General features: G+C 38.9%; 1 protein-coding gene across 3 annotated transcripts in view; it reads right to left on the minus strand.

Annotated features, from left to right (window-relative positions):
• WAPL (WAPL cohesin release factor) overlaps positions 1 to 17,655 on the minus strand; it is an 88,224-nt gene that overhangs the window by 59,039 nt on the left and 11,530 nt on the right. For 2 of the 3 annotated variants that reach the window (XM_021699873.2, XM_021699874.2), the window contains exons 3-4: positions 6,602 to 7,645; positions 4,352 to 4,470 (exon numbers count right to left, since the gene is read on the minus strand). In XM_021699873.2, coding sequence (XP_021555548.1) covers positions 4,352 to 4,470; positions 6,602 to 7,645 — 1,163 coding nt within the window. The remainder of the gene's footprint in view (positions 1 to 4,351; positions 4,471 to 6,601; positions 7,646 to 17,655) is intronic. The other variant, XM_021699872.2, reaches the window with a different exon arrangement.

Raw genomic sequence — 17,655 nt, forward strand, 5'->3', positions numbered from 1 at the left:
TTTTCTCAAAAAATGTACAAAGTGGGCCTATCACTGCCAGTCATTTTCCTTGAAGTATTTTCTGCCAATGAAAAAACTTCAACTTTTGGGATGCCTGGGTGGCTCAGTCAGTTAGCATCTGCCTTCGGCTCAGGTCATGATCCCGGGGTCCTGGGATTGAGCCCCGCATCGGGCTCCCTGCTCGGAGGGAAGCCTGCTTCTCCCACTCCCCCTGCTTGTGTTCCTGCTCTCGCTCTATGTCAAATAAATAAAATCTTTAAAAAAATAATAATAAAATAAATATACATACCTGTGAGGCTGCATTTTCTTCATATATTTCAACCACAACAGCATAATGAAATATATTGAATGCAGGAGCTATGAGAATCCAGCTGTCTTTCATTAAGCCAAACTTTTTTTTTTTTTTAAGATTTTATTTATTTATTTGACAGAGAGAGAGACAGCAAGAGCAGGAACACAAGCAGGGGGAGTGGAAGAGGGAGAAGCAGGCTCCCCGCCGAGCAGGGAACCCAATGCGGGGCTTGATCCCAGGACTCTGGGACCATGACCCAAGCCGAAGGCAGAAGCTCAATGACTGAGCCACCCAGGCGCCCCTCATTAAGCGATTTGCAATGTTATTCTTCTCACTACTTTGAGAAAGTAATTTTCACAAAATATCATATTAACATGTAATGCGTTATTGTTTTAGGTGAATTAATATATATTTTAAAATGTGTTTTCACTTCTAATTTGATAAATATTGATACATCTGCACATATAATCAAAAGTTCTTTAAAAAAAGGTCTTTGGGGAGGCACCTGGGTGGCTCAGACGGTTAAGCGTCTGCCTTCGGCTCAGGTAATGATCCCAGGGTCCTGGGATCAAGCCCCACATCAGGGTCCTGGCTCAGCGGGTAGCCTGCTTCTCCCTCTCCCTCTGCCTCTTCCCCTGCTCATGCTCTCTCTCTCTCTCTGTGTCTCAGATGAATAAATAAAACCTTAAAAAAAAAAAAAGTTCTTTGGAAGGGGGTGCCTGGGTGGGCTCAGTCAGTTAAGCGTCTGCCTTCGGCTCAGGTCATGATCCCAGGGTCCTAGGATTGAGTCCTGCATTGGGCTCCTTGCTCAGCTGGGAGCCTGCTTCTCCCTCTCCCACTCCCCCTGTTTGTGGACTCGCTCTGTGTCAAATAAATAAAGTCTTAAAAATTAAATAAAAAATAAGCTATCTGTGATTCTCAGTAAATTTTTAAAGATTGTAAAGTGATCCTGAGACCAAAGAAATTGGTAACTATTGCTCTGGAAATCAATATATGCCATACACAATTTCATATACACCAAAAACCTCACCTAAGCACTAATGACTACAGTTATATAGTCCATACAGACTATATTCCACACGGCCCTGGCTCCTCGCCCCAGGGCAATCTTAAGTTTATTGAAATTAGCATTAAGCACTTTTTTTTTTTTTTGGTGAGGGGTGGGCACATGGGGGTACAAAAGTATAGCACAATTACTTTGAAATGAGTCCCAATTAGATAAAAGAATAAAAATAAAATGAGGCTGTAAGACTTGGCCTTATTCATTCTTGGACATGCTTATTCTTTAGCTGTTTAAAAGTAGTTCCGGGGCGCCTGGGTGGCTCAGTTGGTTGGGCAGCTGCCTTCGGCTCAGGTCATGATCCCAGGGTCCTGGGATCGAGCCCCGCATCGGGCTCCCTGCTCGGCGGGGAGCCTGCTTCTCCCTCTCCCTCTGCCTACTTGTTCTCTCTCTCTCTCTCTGTCAAATAAATAAGTAAAATCTTTAAAAAAAAAAAAAAAGTAGTTCCATCTGCTTTGGTGTTGACAACTTGTAACTACCTTTTATTTATTTATTTTTTTAATATTTATTTATTGGTCAGAGAGAGAACACAAGCAGGGGGAGCAGCAGGCAGAGGGAGAAACAGGCTCCCCGCTGAGCAAGGAGCCCAACGCGGAGCTCGATCCCAGGACCCTGAGATCATGACCTGAGCTGAAGGCAGATGCTTAACCGACTGAGCCACCCAGCGTCCTGTAACTACCTTTTAATAACAAAATTATTTAATACATAACAAGTTATATAAGTAATTTTTTTAAAGATTTCTTTTTTTATCTGACACATGGAGGGGGGAGAACAAGCACAAGCAGGGGGAATGGCGGGCAGGGGGAGAAGCAGGCTCCCTGCTGAGCAAGGAGCCTGATGTGGGGCTCAGTCCCAGGACCCTGGGATCACGACCCGAGCAGAGGGAAGCCGCTTAACTGACTGAGCCACCCCGGTGCTCATGAAGAATTTTTTTTAATGAACGGGTAAAGTCAAGCAAATTATTCTGAATACCCTGCTGAACCATATTAAAATGACTTACACAATGTATATGAAGCTGGACCCTTAACGTATACCATATACAAAAATTAACTCAAAATGGATGGAAGACTTAAATGTAAGACCTAAAACTATAAAACCATTAGGAGAAAACATAAGAGAAAAGCCATATGACATCTGACTTGGCAAGGATTTTCTGGCAACAAAAGAAAAAAATTAGGACTTCACTGACATTAAAAACTTGTGAATCAAAGCACACTATCAAGAGAATGAAGAGACAAGTCACAGAATGAGGGATCTATGTGCAAATTATGTATCTAATAGGAAATTAATATCTAGAATATGTAAAGAACTCCTATAACTCAACAAAAGATAAACAACTCAACTCAAATATGCACAAAGGACTTGAATAGATATTTCTCTAAAAAAGATACACAAATGACCAATAAGTACAGAAAAAGTTGCTCGACATCACTAGTCAGGGAAATGCAAATCAAACCACAAGGAGATACCACTGCATACCCATTAGAAGAGCTATTAAAAAAAAAACAAAACAAAACACAGGCACCTGGGTGGCTCAGCTTGTTAAGCTCCAACTTAATGTCAGCTGAGGTCTTGATCTCAGGGTCATGAGTTCAAGCCCTACGTTGGGCTCCACACAGGGCATGGGAGCTATTTTAAAAAAACAAAAACAGGGCACCTGGGTGGTTCAGTCAGTTAAGAGTCTGACTCTTAGTTTTGGCTCAGGTCATAATCTCAGGGTCCTGGAATGGAGCCCTGCATCAGGCTCGCCGCTCAGTGGGGAGTCCGCTTGTCTCACTCTTTCTGCTCCTTCCTGCACACACGTGTGTGCTTACTGTCTCTCTCAAATAAATACAGAAATCTTTAAAAACAAAACAAAAACAAAAAACGAAACAAAACAAACCGCAGAAAGTAAGTATCGGTGAGGATGTGGAGAAAATGGAACCCTCATGCATTGCTGGTTGAAATGTAAAATGGTTCAGTTAAGGTGGAAAAGAGTTTGACAGTTAAACAAAGACCTACCCTATGTCTCAAAACTTCTACTCTTAGGCAGATATCCAAAAGTACTGAAAGCAGGGACTCAAATAGCCAAAAGGTGAAAACAACCCTAATGATGAATAAACAAAATGTGATATACACAAAGTGTCCTTCTAAAAGAAGACACAGGGAAAGAGAGAGAAGGCCATGTACAGAGGCAGACACTGCAAGTTATGCAGCACAAGCCAAAGAACACCTGGAGCCACCAGAAACTGGAAGAGGCAAGAAAAGATTTCCCCCTAGAGGCTTTGAGAAAGCGCAGCCTTCCCAACATCTTGACTTGGATTTCTGGAATGCAGAACTGTAACAGAGTAAGTATGCTTTAAGTCAGCCAGTTTATGGCTTAAACTAATACAAACAGTAACTTTCAATATATTTATACCACCTAATAGAGGAGTTGTACCAGTGGATGGCAGAGTCTGGTCTTCTCATCAATAAAATACCCCTGAACAACAACAAATATAGTATATACACACAATGTAATGTATTTCGGCCATAAAAAAGGAATGAAATTTTGATATGTGCTATAATACAGATGGAGCCTGACAATATTATTCTTAGTGAAATAAGCCAGACACAGATAGGTAAGTATTGTATGATTCCACTTATATGAGGTAACCAGAACAGGCAAATTCATAGAGACAAATAGAACAGTGTTTACCAGGAGTTGGGGCTGGGAGGACAAAGGGGGAGTTATTGTTCAAAGGGTACAGAGTTTTTGCTGGAAATGATTAAATGTTTTGGATATAGATAATGGGATGGTTACAAAATACTGTGAATGTATTTAATGTTACTGAACTGTACATAAAATAAAAATTATGTTAGGCATATTTTTGCACACTTCAAAAAATGGTTACAATGCTTAAAAAATTGACTTACATCCTTTAAAAGAAAAATTTGTTAGTAATTTTCAAATAAAAAAGTTAGAGTTGCACCCTCCAATAAAAATAAGTAATACAAAGCACTGACAATGCTTTACTTACCCGTTTGGGACCACTAAAAATCTTTCTGGTGTTTTCTTTTGATTTATCTCCTTGTTTATTTGGGGGCTTCTTCACACTTTCAGGCACACCAGGCAAGTCCTCTGTAAAATCCAAGTTTTCTGAAATGGTAATCAAAACTAGCTAGCTTTCTAATACTTCAAAATATCTACGAAACAACCTATGAACATTTGGGGGTGTGGCATATTGTGGGGGAAAAGAATAAAAGGAATAAAAGCACCACTCAGTTGACAAAATAATCCTAACAGTATAAAGTTTCATATTGCCATTCTCACCCTCCTGCTTGCTCCCTACTCTAGGAGAGAATCAGAAACCTAGTTACTGTGTATGTGCTTCAGTTTTATTTTGTGTAAATGGCAAAATCAATTCTTTAGTAAAACAACTGTTGGGTATCTATGGACACTGATATTAGAATGGTCTAGTTTAAACACACACACACACACACATACAATCAGGTGGTATCCACCTTTAACATTTTTCTAGAACTTAAGTATACTGAATTATGCTGGCCTTCAAAGAATGTCTGCTTACATCTACAAAAACCACATTAAAAAAAAAAAAACAAAAAGAAAAAAAAAAGACAGCTATTCATGGCAAAAGATAGAAAATGACCTAGTACAATGTAGCTCAATGATTTGTGAGTCTTCATACAAAAATAACCGAAGAATTAGATTAACTGCTAAATGGTTGTACTTTTTCTAGCCTAAACAAAAAAAGAAAAACAGGAAAGCTTTTTGCTAGCCCAACCCTTAAAAATATTTGCTATTTCATACATCATATGAAGACCCAAATTCCAACTTTGGCTATATCAATCAAATGGCCTCTAATTTTTAAATTTTATTTGGTATCAACAAGAATTTTTTGAAAGGGAGCCTAATGATTTCACATTTCAGTGCTTAAAAAGTTATGCTACCTCAAAATGTAAATTTCTGCCACAGATTTTGTATTGCTGATTAAGATAACTTGATATCAAGGTTAGTAGTAAGAGCTAAGTAAACTTCAGGGAGACAGGAGCTCACGTTTTGTGCATCATTACTTATTATCCTCCAGAGAAAGCAACTGTAAAGCTATCTGCCCAGTCAGATCTCATGTGACTAGCAAGGCTGCTGCAAACTTCAATTCTCCAGAAGAGATTCCAGACAGCATTAGATGAATTCTGACAATACCCTTATTTTATTTATTTTTGCAGTGGGGAGTAAGGAGTAAGCCCTTAGAGACTATTCCCATATAATTCTAGTTTTGAAGAGTGACTCTAACCTAACAAAACTATTTTTAGGCCAAATATAATAAAATGGTCAGTAGTCTCAAGTATGACTTACAGTGTACAAGGGAATCTATATGTAAGAATACTACCAGAATTCTAATTCACCATAATGACATCTTGTATGACTTAATAGGACAAAAGCTTTATTTAGTAAGTAAACCAATACAGAAAAACTATGTATTTGGTTAAATATATAAATATAGCCCCTGTATCCCAGAGGCTTTCACTTACTCTTCCTCACTCATCAATCAATCCACTTCACAAAGCCCTTGTCAGGTAATGACTTAATTATAGCAAAGCTAACCTACTTCTTTTGTTTATCTCTCACAGTAGACTATCAACTCCTTGAGAGCCTCTAGTCATTACTGGCCCTACAATCTAAGAGACAAATTAAATTTCACCGTTAAGAGTGAATAAATACTTAACTAGCCCTTTTCAATTTTATTAAATCAACTCAAGAAGATGATTTTTAAGATTAAGACTTAAACTTAAGATTTCTTGAGAATGCTTTAAACATTTGTTAGTTGATCAGTTTTGAGCCAACTACAAAGGCTTTTTATCAATTTTAATTTTCTAATTTTTCCCTCATTACAAACCATCTATTATCAGTGTAGTCCTAAATGTCCAAAATCTACCCGAAGTCTCCATTGCATTTAGATTTTCAAAGTTGAAACATCAAGATGTCTAGTACCCCTATACACACAGACACTTAAAATTCTCAAGTGCTAACAGCAGAATTAAAACACAAATATGGAAAGACTCCAATCTATAAATTGATCCTTACAATGTGGAACTTAATTATTAACATTTAAAATGCTGTACCTCTGGATAATGTAATCTATGGTCCCACACAGTACTTCTATTAAAATTGAACATAACAAGTTAAAATTAAGTATCTAGGCAGAAACTAAGTAGCCACTGATTTAAACCTGAAAAGCATTTATTTATAATTTTTTTTAAAGTCTTACCTGCATTATTAGCACTAGACTGACTGTCCTGGGAATTATCATTGCTTTCAGGAGGAGGCTGTAAGGAGGGGGATGGAGCTGTTTTAGTTCTTTTTTTGCTTGTCTTTCTTTCCACTTGACAGTCATCTTCATCATCATCTTCACTTTCACTGAGATCATCAAAGCCAAAATACTTAATTTTGTAATTAGAACTCCCAGAACCTCCTTCATCACCTCCTGTCTCATCATGATCTTCAAAACCAAAAAATTCAAGTTTAACATCCTTTTTAGATTTAGTATTACTAGGTCGAAATCTAGTAGTGGTCTTAGAAGTCGCAATATCTGCCTTTTTTCTTAGACGGCCAGCTTCTCCCAAATCTGCAGGGGTTGATGCAGTGAACTCATCCATGCTACGTTCCATAGTATCCTGTATGGTAACATTACAAACTGACAAGCAAGATGGATGTAAAACAGTGTAATCTCTAGTCCGTCCAACCGTCCCTCTGAAACTGGTCCCAGAACTTACACTGCCTTTCTTTGCCTGATTCAGGCCATCTTTATTTGATTCACTGTTTGCTTTGGCTAAGGCCTGACTGGTGCCGTCCATTAGCTTATCAAAATTTGATGCTCCTTGTGAGGATTTTGCTTTATTGGCCCTACAGTACGTCCTACAGTTGCTTGGCCTAAGAACACTTTGCACGATGTCTTCCTCAATGACTTCATTTAGATTTTCCAACCGGTTTTTAAAATCCTCATCCTTCATCTCCAAAAGAGGATCACTATCCAAACTTAAAATACAATCTTCTGATCTGATATCTTCAAAATCATTATCCCATTCATACAAACCAGTTCTTACAGATCCCTTTATGGGAGATATTTCTGATGGAGATTCTGACCTTTTCCCAAGTTGGGAGTTCCAAGTATCATTTGTTTCCTTGATTTCATCAGCTTTGTATCCAGAAGCTACAGTTGTTTCTGCATTGGGTTTCTTAGTACTATCTTCAGCATTTTTGTAAATATGGTGACTATTCTTTTCATATTCTTCACTAAAATTCTCCATTTTATCTGTAAAAATTAAAAATAAGGATAAAAAGGTAAGTGACATCAATGTAAAAGTTAACAAATAACAGGAACATCTGGCTAATTAAGAATATAGAATCAATCTTAAAATCTTAAAATCACTACAGTAATGTTAAATAAATTAATGAATGTTTACATATTTGACATTTCCCCTTCCACCTTTTTTGTTTTTAAGTGGGGAGGAGAGGGAGAGAATCCTAAGCAGGCACTCCATACCCAGCCCGGGGCCCTGCATTGGGCTCGATCTCACTACTCTGAGGATCGTGACCTGAGCCGAAATCAAGAGTCAGACGCTCAATTGACTGAGCCACCCAGGCTTTTTTTTTTTTTTAAAGATTTTATTTATTTATTTGACAGAGAGATAGACAGAAGAGCACAAGCAGAGGGAGTGGCAGAGGGAGAGGGAGAAGCAGGCTCTGCACTGAGCAGGGAACCCGATGCGGGACTCGATCCCAGGACCCTGAGATCACGACCTGAGCCGAAGGCAGACGCTTAACCATCTGAGCCACCCAGGCTTTTTAGCATAGAGCTCCCTTGACTTTTAGTAACCTCTCCCTAGTCATTCAAGTCCCTAAAAATTGTTAAAATTAATTCAAGAGTCAACAGTGTTAAGCAACTAGATCAATTCAGAATTAAATGACTCAGCCAAATCTTCTCAGAAGTATTATTGGTTCTGCAAATAAAAATCCTTAAATTGAAATTTATTTAGTAGAATCGAAACAGTATAACACAGGGAGCGCCTGGATGGCTCAGTCAGTTAAGCGTCTGCCTTCGGCTCAGATCATGATCCCAGGGTCCTAGAATCAAGCTCCCCACCGGCTCCCTGCTCAGCGGGGAGTCTGCTTCTCCCTCTCCCTCTGCTTATGCATGCTCTCTCTCAAACAAATAAATTAAAACCTTAAAAAAAAATAAAGAGTATAACACAATAAATGACAACATTCTGGCAATGTATTTCTCTGGGGTAAGGCTGCCCATAAGGCATGCCAGCTCAGTCGAGAAACCCATCTCAGGGTCAGGTTTCTTTTGCTATTTCTGCTTTCCAATCTTTCTCCTAATCCTAAACACCATATAACTTCAAAGATTTTTTTTTTCTTTTTTAACAGTGGCTCTGGTGCCTAAGTGGCTATAGTGGCTTATGCATAAGCATATCAGTGAGCAGCAAACCTCAAACTTCCTATCCATTTTGTACTTGGGGAATTCATTTTTACTATCTTTAATTTTTATCAGAAACATTTTTTGTTAACCTTTCTAAATGAGAGATGAAAGTATGATTCAAATCGGTATTATGATTAATTCTCCCAGCACTTAGTGGTAGAAAAACTCTGGCAAAATGTTTATGCCAAACAATAAAAGTACTTAAAAAGTGCATTTACGTTTAAGAAAAGCCAATAACAGATCTCAACTAACAAGCCATGAAGTATAGGCAAAGGGATGATTACCTAAATTCAATGCACAATTTTTAATGCTACCCAATGGGTTTAAACATAATTTAACTTGCTAGATTTATATTTACTTACCTTTAGAAGGCATCTAATACCTGTTTTATTCTTAGACTTTTCCCAACGGAAGGCAAGGAACTACAGTTTTCATTATCTCAGAAGTACCAATCGCTAATCCTAAAATACTGAAAAGCTAAAAATTAAAAGCTAACTCTGACATCTGATACCTTAAAAGGGATAGAAGCAAAACCAAGTCTAAAACCAAACCAGAAAAAATACCACCACTACTTTTACTAACAAGTGGAAAGAGCAGTGGTAGCGGAGTCTGGAGATTGCCCTGGCTAAACTAGCTCTTCAGAGCTCAGGCAAGACCCCTAACTTTGGGAGTTTCCCTGAGGGCTTCCATTTCCCTCAAAGAGGGAAGCCACTGACCTAGATTATTTTACAGCATTACTGAAGGAAATATTTCCTAATAAATAGCTTATGGGAGTACTTAGTATGCTTAGCTACAACAAAGGCCTGTGAGATGTCATTAAATGTTGTATTACATGACTTTTTTTTTTTTTCTTAAGAGAGGGCGGTGGGGGGTAGGTGGGACAGAGGGAGGGGGAGAGAGAGAATCCTAAGCAGGCTCCACACCCAGCAGGAGCCCTGGGCTCCACCTCAAAATACCAAGATCGCGACCTAAGCAGAAATTAAGAGTTGATGCTTCACCAACCGAGCCCCCCCTGGCACCCCACACATCACTTTCATAACTGCAGAGCATTCTGCTGTCTTAATGTCACAAAATTTATTTAGGCTGTTTCTAATTGTTTTATATAATAAATATCTTTCTGACTTAAAAAGTTTATGTGAACAGTGTTAGTATCCCTATTTTTAAAAACTACTTCAAGTTTCACTTTAATAAAAGTGAATGGGAGTAATAACTCCCATTTCTCCTACAATAAGAGAGAATACATGTCATTACTAGTCTCATAAATAAGCCATCCTTCAAATGCCTAACTTTGTTGTGAGCTTATCATGTAATCTATTTTAAGTGCAAAAAGTAATAAAGAGCCCTAGAGAAAATATTCTCACTGAAAGTTATAAATTGGGGCACCTGGATGGCTCAGTTGGTTAAGCACCCAACTCTTGGTTTTGCCTCAGGTCAGGATCTTAGGGTCCTGGGATCAAGCCACGTGTCAAGCTCTGCACTCAGGGCAGAGTCTGCTTGTCCCCCACCCTCCCTGCTCGTGTTTTCTCTGTCTCTCTCTCTCTCAAATAATAAAACCTTTTTAAAAATAAATAAAAGCTATAAGTTTCATTAGCAAGTATAATCTACTCATCTATTCAATTATACAACAAAAACAATCCTACAGATGAATATTAAAGTACCTTATGTATTTTTAAATTTCTGAAATACATTACATAGATAAAAGCCAATGTAACCAACAGAGCTCTGCCTAAGAAATGCTGTCCAAGTTCTTTACAACAGTATTCTAATATATAAAATAAACACTTTCAACTTTTAAGCTCTGCAACAAATATTTACACAACTATACATTCAGAAAAGAGAGCGAGGTTACCATATCCTAAAATGCAGAACAATTAAACTGCCCTCCTCCCTCAAATATCCCAGCTTCTCTGTCACATAAATCCATTTAGCATCTTAAAACATCAAGCAGTAAAGAAAAAGAGATAGTTATTTTCTTCCAGAGAAGCTAAGCATTACTCTGTTTTAATCTAAATCAACTTACATCAACAGAAATGTATTCCTAGCTAAGTTTAGGAGTTAAGTGAATTGTGTGCCAACTCTGCCACTTTCTGGCTAAAATGAGGCCTTAAGAAGTTCAGGCCAGGGCGCCTGGGTGGCTCAGTCATTAAGCGTCTGCCTTCGGCTCAGGTCATGATCCCGGAGTCCTGGGATCGAGCCCCGCATCGGGCTCCCTGCTCCGCGGGAAGCCTGCTTCTCCTCTCCCACTCCCCCTGCTTATGTTCCTGCTCTCGCTACGTCTCTCTCTGTCAAAAAAATAAATAAAATCTTAAAAAAAAAAAAAAAAAAAAGAAGTTCAGGCCATATCTTCAGCAAAACAATGAACTAATAAGATCTTTCTGAAGGGTGATTTGAACAGATAAAAGAAGGTAATATATTTAAGGATATTTTACAGGTTATACAGCATCACATGAATGCAAATTATAATAGCTATTACTACTTTGCCACAACATAGGACATTAGTTTTTAATAATCTTTTAGCAAGACTTTTCTTAGTGGGCTCTAATATATAAGTTCATCAATACTCCCTTGTGTGTCCTGTGTCTACCAGCTTCATGCAAGGAATCCAAAACCACATTCTAAGGCCTACTGTTGCTCAAGCTAGAGGGTCAAGACTGGATGTGTAGAAAGTTCTCAATTCAAGACTTAGCCAGCACCATCTGCTATCAGATACTTAATAAATGCCTTTTAACATCAATAGGTATTATTTTTAAAATGTATTCATTTAGGGCGCCTGGGTGGCTCAGTTGGTTAAACGACTGCCTTCAGCTCAGGTCATGACCCCAGGGTCCTGGGATCGAGTCCCGCATCAGGCTCCCTGCTCTGTGGGGAGCCTGCTTCTCCCTCTCCCACTCCCCCTGCTTGTGTTCCCTCTCACGCTGTGTCTCTCTCTGTCAAATAAATAAATAAAATCTTAAAAAAAAAAATAATAAAATGTATTCATTTAAGTTATCTCTACACCCAGTGTGGGGCTCGAACTTACAACCCCGAGATCAAGAGTCATACACTCGGGCGCCTGGGTGGCTCAGTTGGTTAAGCGACTGCCTTCGGCTCAGGTCATGATCCTGGAGTCCCGGGATCGAGTCCCGCATCTGGCTCCCTGCTCGGTAGGGAGTCTGCTTCTCCCTCTGACCCTCCCCCCTCTCATGCTCTCTGTCTCTCACTCTCTCTCTCTCAAATAAATAAATAAAATCTTTAAAAAAAAAAAAAAAAAGAGTCATACACTCTTCCGAGTGAGTCAGTCAGGCGCCCCAACATCACTAGATTTTAGCATCACTAGATAATTACTCAATCTTTTATATGTTAGGTAGGTAAGGGAGAGAATTATCTTAAGAAAACTACATGGAATTTGAAAAGCAAATAACTAGATATGTAAAAATTTGGCAAGCCATATTCTCTCCCTAGGCCTCATACTACTTATCTAAAACACAGTAAGCAACCTCACATAAAAGATTAATTAAATGCCCATTATTCCCTACAGGATTCTTAAGTTTGAAAGGAAATGGATGATTCCCTTAAGAATAAAAAGAAGGGCGCATGGGTGGCTCAGTCGTTAAGCATCTGCCTTCGGCTCAAGTTATGATCCCAAGGTCCTGGGATCGAGCCCCGCATGGAGCCCCCCATCCGGCTCCCTGCTGCATGGGAAGCCTGCTTCTCCCTCTCCCACTCCACCTGCTTGTGTTCCCTCTATCACTGTGTCTCTCTTAGGAGTATACATAGTTTTATAAAGGAATAAATAGGTGGGATGATTTAAGGCTTCTGTGAGTATACTCTTTGAAGAATTTAAGAAGTTGGGAAGGTAAGTTTGACCAGAGATTCATGAATAAATAAAAATCTTTAAATGATAAATTAAGGGGCGCCTGGGTGGCTCAGTTGGTTAAGCGAATGCCTTCGGCTCAGGTCATGATCCTGGAGTCCCGGAATTGAGTCCCGCATCGGGCTCCCTGCTCAGCGGGTAGTCTGCTTCTCCCTCTGACCCTCTCTCTCTCAAATAAATAAAAAATAATAAATAAATAAATAAATAAATAAGAACTCCTACACATCCAGATGAATTAGAGACCTAAATATGGAGAAAAAGCAAAGTTTTTTTTTAGAATACAGGAGTGTATCTTTATGACCTCAGGCAGGGAAAGTTTCTTCACAAGATACAAACAGCATTAACCATAAAGGAAAAGTAATTTAATTTCATCAAAATTAAATCTGTCCATAAAACAACACTATTTAAGAGAACTACCAGACAAACCAGAATGGAGGGTATTGACACTACATACATAATGCCTATAACTAATAAAAAGATGCCCAATAAAAAAATGATCAAGAAACTTGACCAGTCACTCAATAAGAAAAGCTATTCAGGGGCAGCTGGGTGGCTCAGATGGTTAAGCGTCTGCCTTCAGCTCAAGTCGTGATCCCAGGGTCCTGGGATCAAGCCCCACGTTGGGCTCCTGGCTCAGCGAGGAGCCTGCTTCTCCCTCTCTGTCTGCCTCTCCCCCTGCTTGTGCTGTCTCTTTCTGTGTCTGTGTGTCTCAAATGAATAAATAAAATCTTTAAAAGAAAAAAAAAAAAAAGGATATTCAACAAGGGAGACTGTATGGCACTTTTTTTTAAAGATTTTATTTATTTATTTGAGAGAGAAAGAATGAGAGACAGAGAGCATGAGAGGTAGGAGGGTCAGAGGGAGAAGCAGACTCCCCGCTGAGCAGGGAGCCCGATGCGGGACTCGATCCTGGGACTGAAGGATCATGACCTGAGCTGAAGGCAGTCGCTTAACCAACTGAGCCACTCAGGCGCCCTGTGTGGCTCTTGATATTAGCTCAGGTCTTGATCTCAGGGTCATGAGTTCAAGACTGGCGCACTGGGCTCCACACTGGCGTGGAGCCTACTTAAGAGTCTCTCTCCCCCTCTGCCCCACGCCCACTTGAACACTCTCTAAATAAATAGATAATAGATAAATAGATAGATAGGGGTGCCTGAGTGGCTCAGGGGTTGAGTGTCCAACTCTTGTTTTCGGCTCAGGTCATCATCTCATAGTTGTGGGACAGAGCCCTGAGTTAGCCTCCACACTCAGCGAGGAGTCTGCTTGAGATTCTCTCTCCCTCTCCCACTGCCTCTGCCCCTCCCGTTCATGTGCACGCACTCTCTCTCCTGCTCTCTCTCAATCTTTCAAATAAATGAATAAAAATAATCGAATATTAGCAATTCCACCTGGTTCAGCAAAACAGATGTATGTGTACCAACATCATTCCAAAACAATGAAATCTGAATATTCATTAACAGGCCAGTCAATAAAGTGGTCTGCTCATACAAAGAAATACTTAAAAGCAACAAAAATAAAACTACATTTCTATAGAAGCATATCTTAGTATAACCACTACAAAGGACAATTTGGTAATATCTTTTAAAATTAAAAATGTACATGTCAAAGAAATGAACTTACCCTTGAACAAGCAGTTTTAATTTATAACCATTTACTCTATAAATAGTTAGTTATGAAATAAAATAAGTAATAAGAAACTCACTACAACTTTCCTGGTTTTTGCCTTCATAAACAATACGAACACCCATCAATAAAGAACTACTTAAATTATCATACAGCCACATATCCAAATAATATGTAACTCTTAAAAAAGAATGAGGCAGGGGCGCCTGGGTGGCTCAGTCGTTAAGCGTCTGCCTTCGGCTCAGGTCATGATCCCAGGGTCCTGGGATCGAGCCCCGCATCGGGCTCCCTGCTCGGCGGGAAGCCTGCTTCTCCCTCTCCCACTCCCCCGCTTGTGTTCCTGCTCTCACTAACTCTCTCTCTTTGTCAAATAAATAAATAAAATCTTTAAAAAAAAGAAAGTGTAAACAGCATTTGCTTCTGTGGAAGGGAATGGATTTTTTTTTCACTGTCAACAAGAATATGTGGCTATTTATCAGAGGCACCTAAGAAGCCAAAGGAAAAATATGGCACTTCTTCAGTGGATCGATTTTACTCAAAGATTTGAATGGTAAAAGGTACTTAAAAAAATAAAGAGCATTTTAACTGATCATTTAAAACATTTTTATATTTTATAAAACATACCTATCAAACACCAAATTTACATGTACTTTAAAAGATAAAACAGTAAAAAAAAAAAAAAAGGCAGTAAATATAAAATAACTTCAAAAGTACTACTCAGCTGGGCCCACTACAAAGATACACCAAATCAACTCAACCTCCCCGCTTCCCCAATCAATAAACCTGTGTTAACTGTGACAACCTACCAGCAAGTCAAGGAGCTTATTTGCTACCGTGGCTCCTGCTCAAGCTGCCCATCTCTGTCCACCAGGAGACAGGAAAGGTACTACATACCCCAGTCACTCTTCAACCAGTGGTCCTAACCTTCCAGGTGGCAATTAACTCTTCAAACTAAATATACAGACCCCCGAAGTTACACTAAAACCTTTCAAAATATATATATAGGCACAACTGAGGTTTAATGAAATTCATTTCCAAATCCTCAATTCTACTCTGCTCCAAAAACTGATGTGCCAACCCACCTGGTTTAATCATTCTCCCGCATTATGAATAATGGCATATTGCTCACCATCCCTAATCTTACTGTGATACATTGCTCCAATTCTGGCATAACCTATAAAGAAACAACGTGATAGATTATTGGCTTCTGTGCTTCCTACCTGAGTAACTGTAATGTCTGGGCAACATCCCTTGTATGTCAGGTAGTTTCCAATTACTGCTTTCCAAATAGAAACTGGTGTAACAACTCTACCCATTCTTATTTTTGTCAATATGGTTTCTCAACACTTACATGTATTAAAAAACAAGAACAGATTGATGCCAAAGCTTTTTCTTATTCTAGCAATGGTAGTCATACACATGAATTGGAAAAAGCCCCACCTGTCATTAAGATGTACATTTCCAAAAATTTTGCCTTTGAAATGTATACCATTCATATTTGATCAATTACGCACTAATAACCGTGCTCATAATAATCTAGAAGAATTTTTAAATACTTAGAGCATTACAATCACAGAAAATTCTTAGAAGTTTAAATTTAAATAGGTATACACATTTTTGTACAAAGAATTATGAAAAGAATGGCCATTAAAAGGCTAAGCATAAATATGTTCATTAGGATAAAATTCTGAAGGGGAAGTGGAATAGAAATACAATTTCAAAAAGAAAAAGGAGTATTGTAAAATCTTCTGGCTGTTGAAGAACTTGTTCTTTTATTATTTTTTTTTAATGTATGAAAGTGAACAGTAAATAATTATGGCACTTGCAAGTAAGAAAGGGATTATGATAAAAGACAGGAGAGCAGTTATTGTGGGGGTGAAGGGACAGATGGAAGAGATTCTAGAATGGCTGCCAAAATTCTATTTCTTAATGTGGGTGTTGGTTATAAGGGTGTTGCTCTTATAAATAATTCATTGAACTAAACATTTTTATACATTATATTGTCTGGTTTTCTGTATCCATGTTTTATTTTACAATAAAAAGGTTAAAAAAAATCACTGACACTCAAGTTAAATGTGTTATTTTAAAATTATTTTATAGGAAATTATACCCTTTGAAAGCATTTAAATTTAAGATCAATGTTTTCATGACCAGCAATCCCACTCCTAGGTACTTACCCAAGAGTAATGAGGACATATGTCTAACAAAAACCTAAATGTGAATGTTTATAGCAGCTTCATTCATAATTGCCCCAAACTAAAAACAATCCAAATGTCCTTCAACTAATGAATGAATTACAGTACACATATAATAGACTACTACTCAGCAATTAAAAAGGAATGAACTACTGTTACATGGAAGACTCTTTAAAAGCATTATGCTAACTGAAAGAAGCCAGACTGATAAGGCTACATACCACATGATCCCATGTATATGACATTTTGGAAAACATAAAAACCACAGAGACAGAAAACAGATCAGTGGATCCCAGGGGTTGGAAGTGAGAGAAGGGACTGACCAAAAAGGAGCATGAAGAACTTTCGAGATAATAGAAATATTCTGTACCCTGATAATAATTACACAATCATATGTGTTTCCACAGAACTTTACAGTTTTGTTTTAAGATACTACAACAGGTATTTTCCACTTGTCCTTCCAGATCCACTCTCCACCCTGATCTCAGCCCTCTCAGGCGGCTGATCTGTATATCAAGGTTTCCTTACTTCTTCCACTGGGTTCTACCCATGAGGAGCCCCAGCAGTACAAAGGAGGGAAAGAGGAAATTTAGGTTCAGGGTACGTTACCCCTCCAGCACTTTGCTTATTAAGCCCCTCAACAGAAGGATACTGCTCCTCTTAAGGTGGCTTCCTCTCTATGGCTCAGATGATCTCTTGTCCCTGTGAAAATGGGTGATAATAGCTTCACTGCAGCTAACCAAGCCTACGACACCATCCTTTGAGCTTCCCCTAACATTCTCCCCACACCTTTGTAAACAGCTCCTTTATAAATATACTTTCCTGGCATTAGCCTAATTGGGGCATGCCACCTATTTCCAGTTGGGACCTTGACTGATAAATCAAGACTGGAACAAAAAAAATATATGGGGAGGGGTGCCTGGGTGGCTCAGTCAGTTAAGCATCCAGCTCTTGGTTTTGGCTCCAGTCATGATCTCATGGGTCCTGAGATGGAGCCCAGAGTCAGTCTCCATGCTCAGCAGGGGGTCTGTGCTTGAAGGTTCTTTCCCTGGGCCCCTCCCCCCATGTGCACACACATGTGTGCTGTCTCTCTCTCAATAAATCTTTTACACATATATATGGTTTTAAACTGCTATAGGAAAATTTGGTTCTAAAGCCACCATGTTTCT

The sequence above is a fragment of the Neomonachus schauinslandi genome, chromosome 6 (genome assembly GCF_002201575.2).
Source record: "Neomonachus schauinslandi chromosome 6, ASM220157v2, whole genome shotgun sequence".
Classification (NCBI taxonomy): domain Eukaryota; kingdom Metazoa; phylum Chordata; class Mammalia; order Carnivora; family Phocidae; genus Neomonachus; species Neomonachus schauinslandi.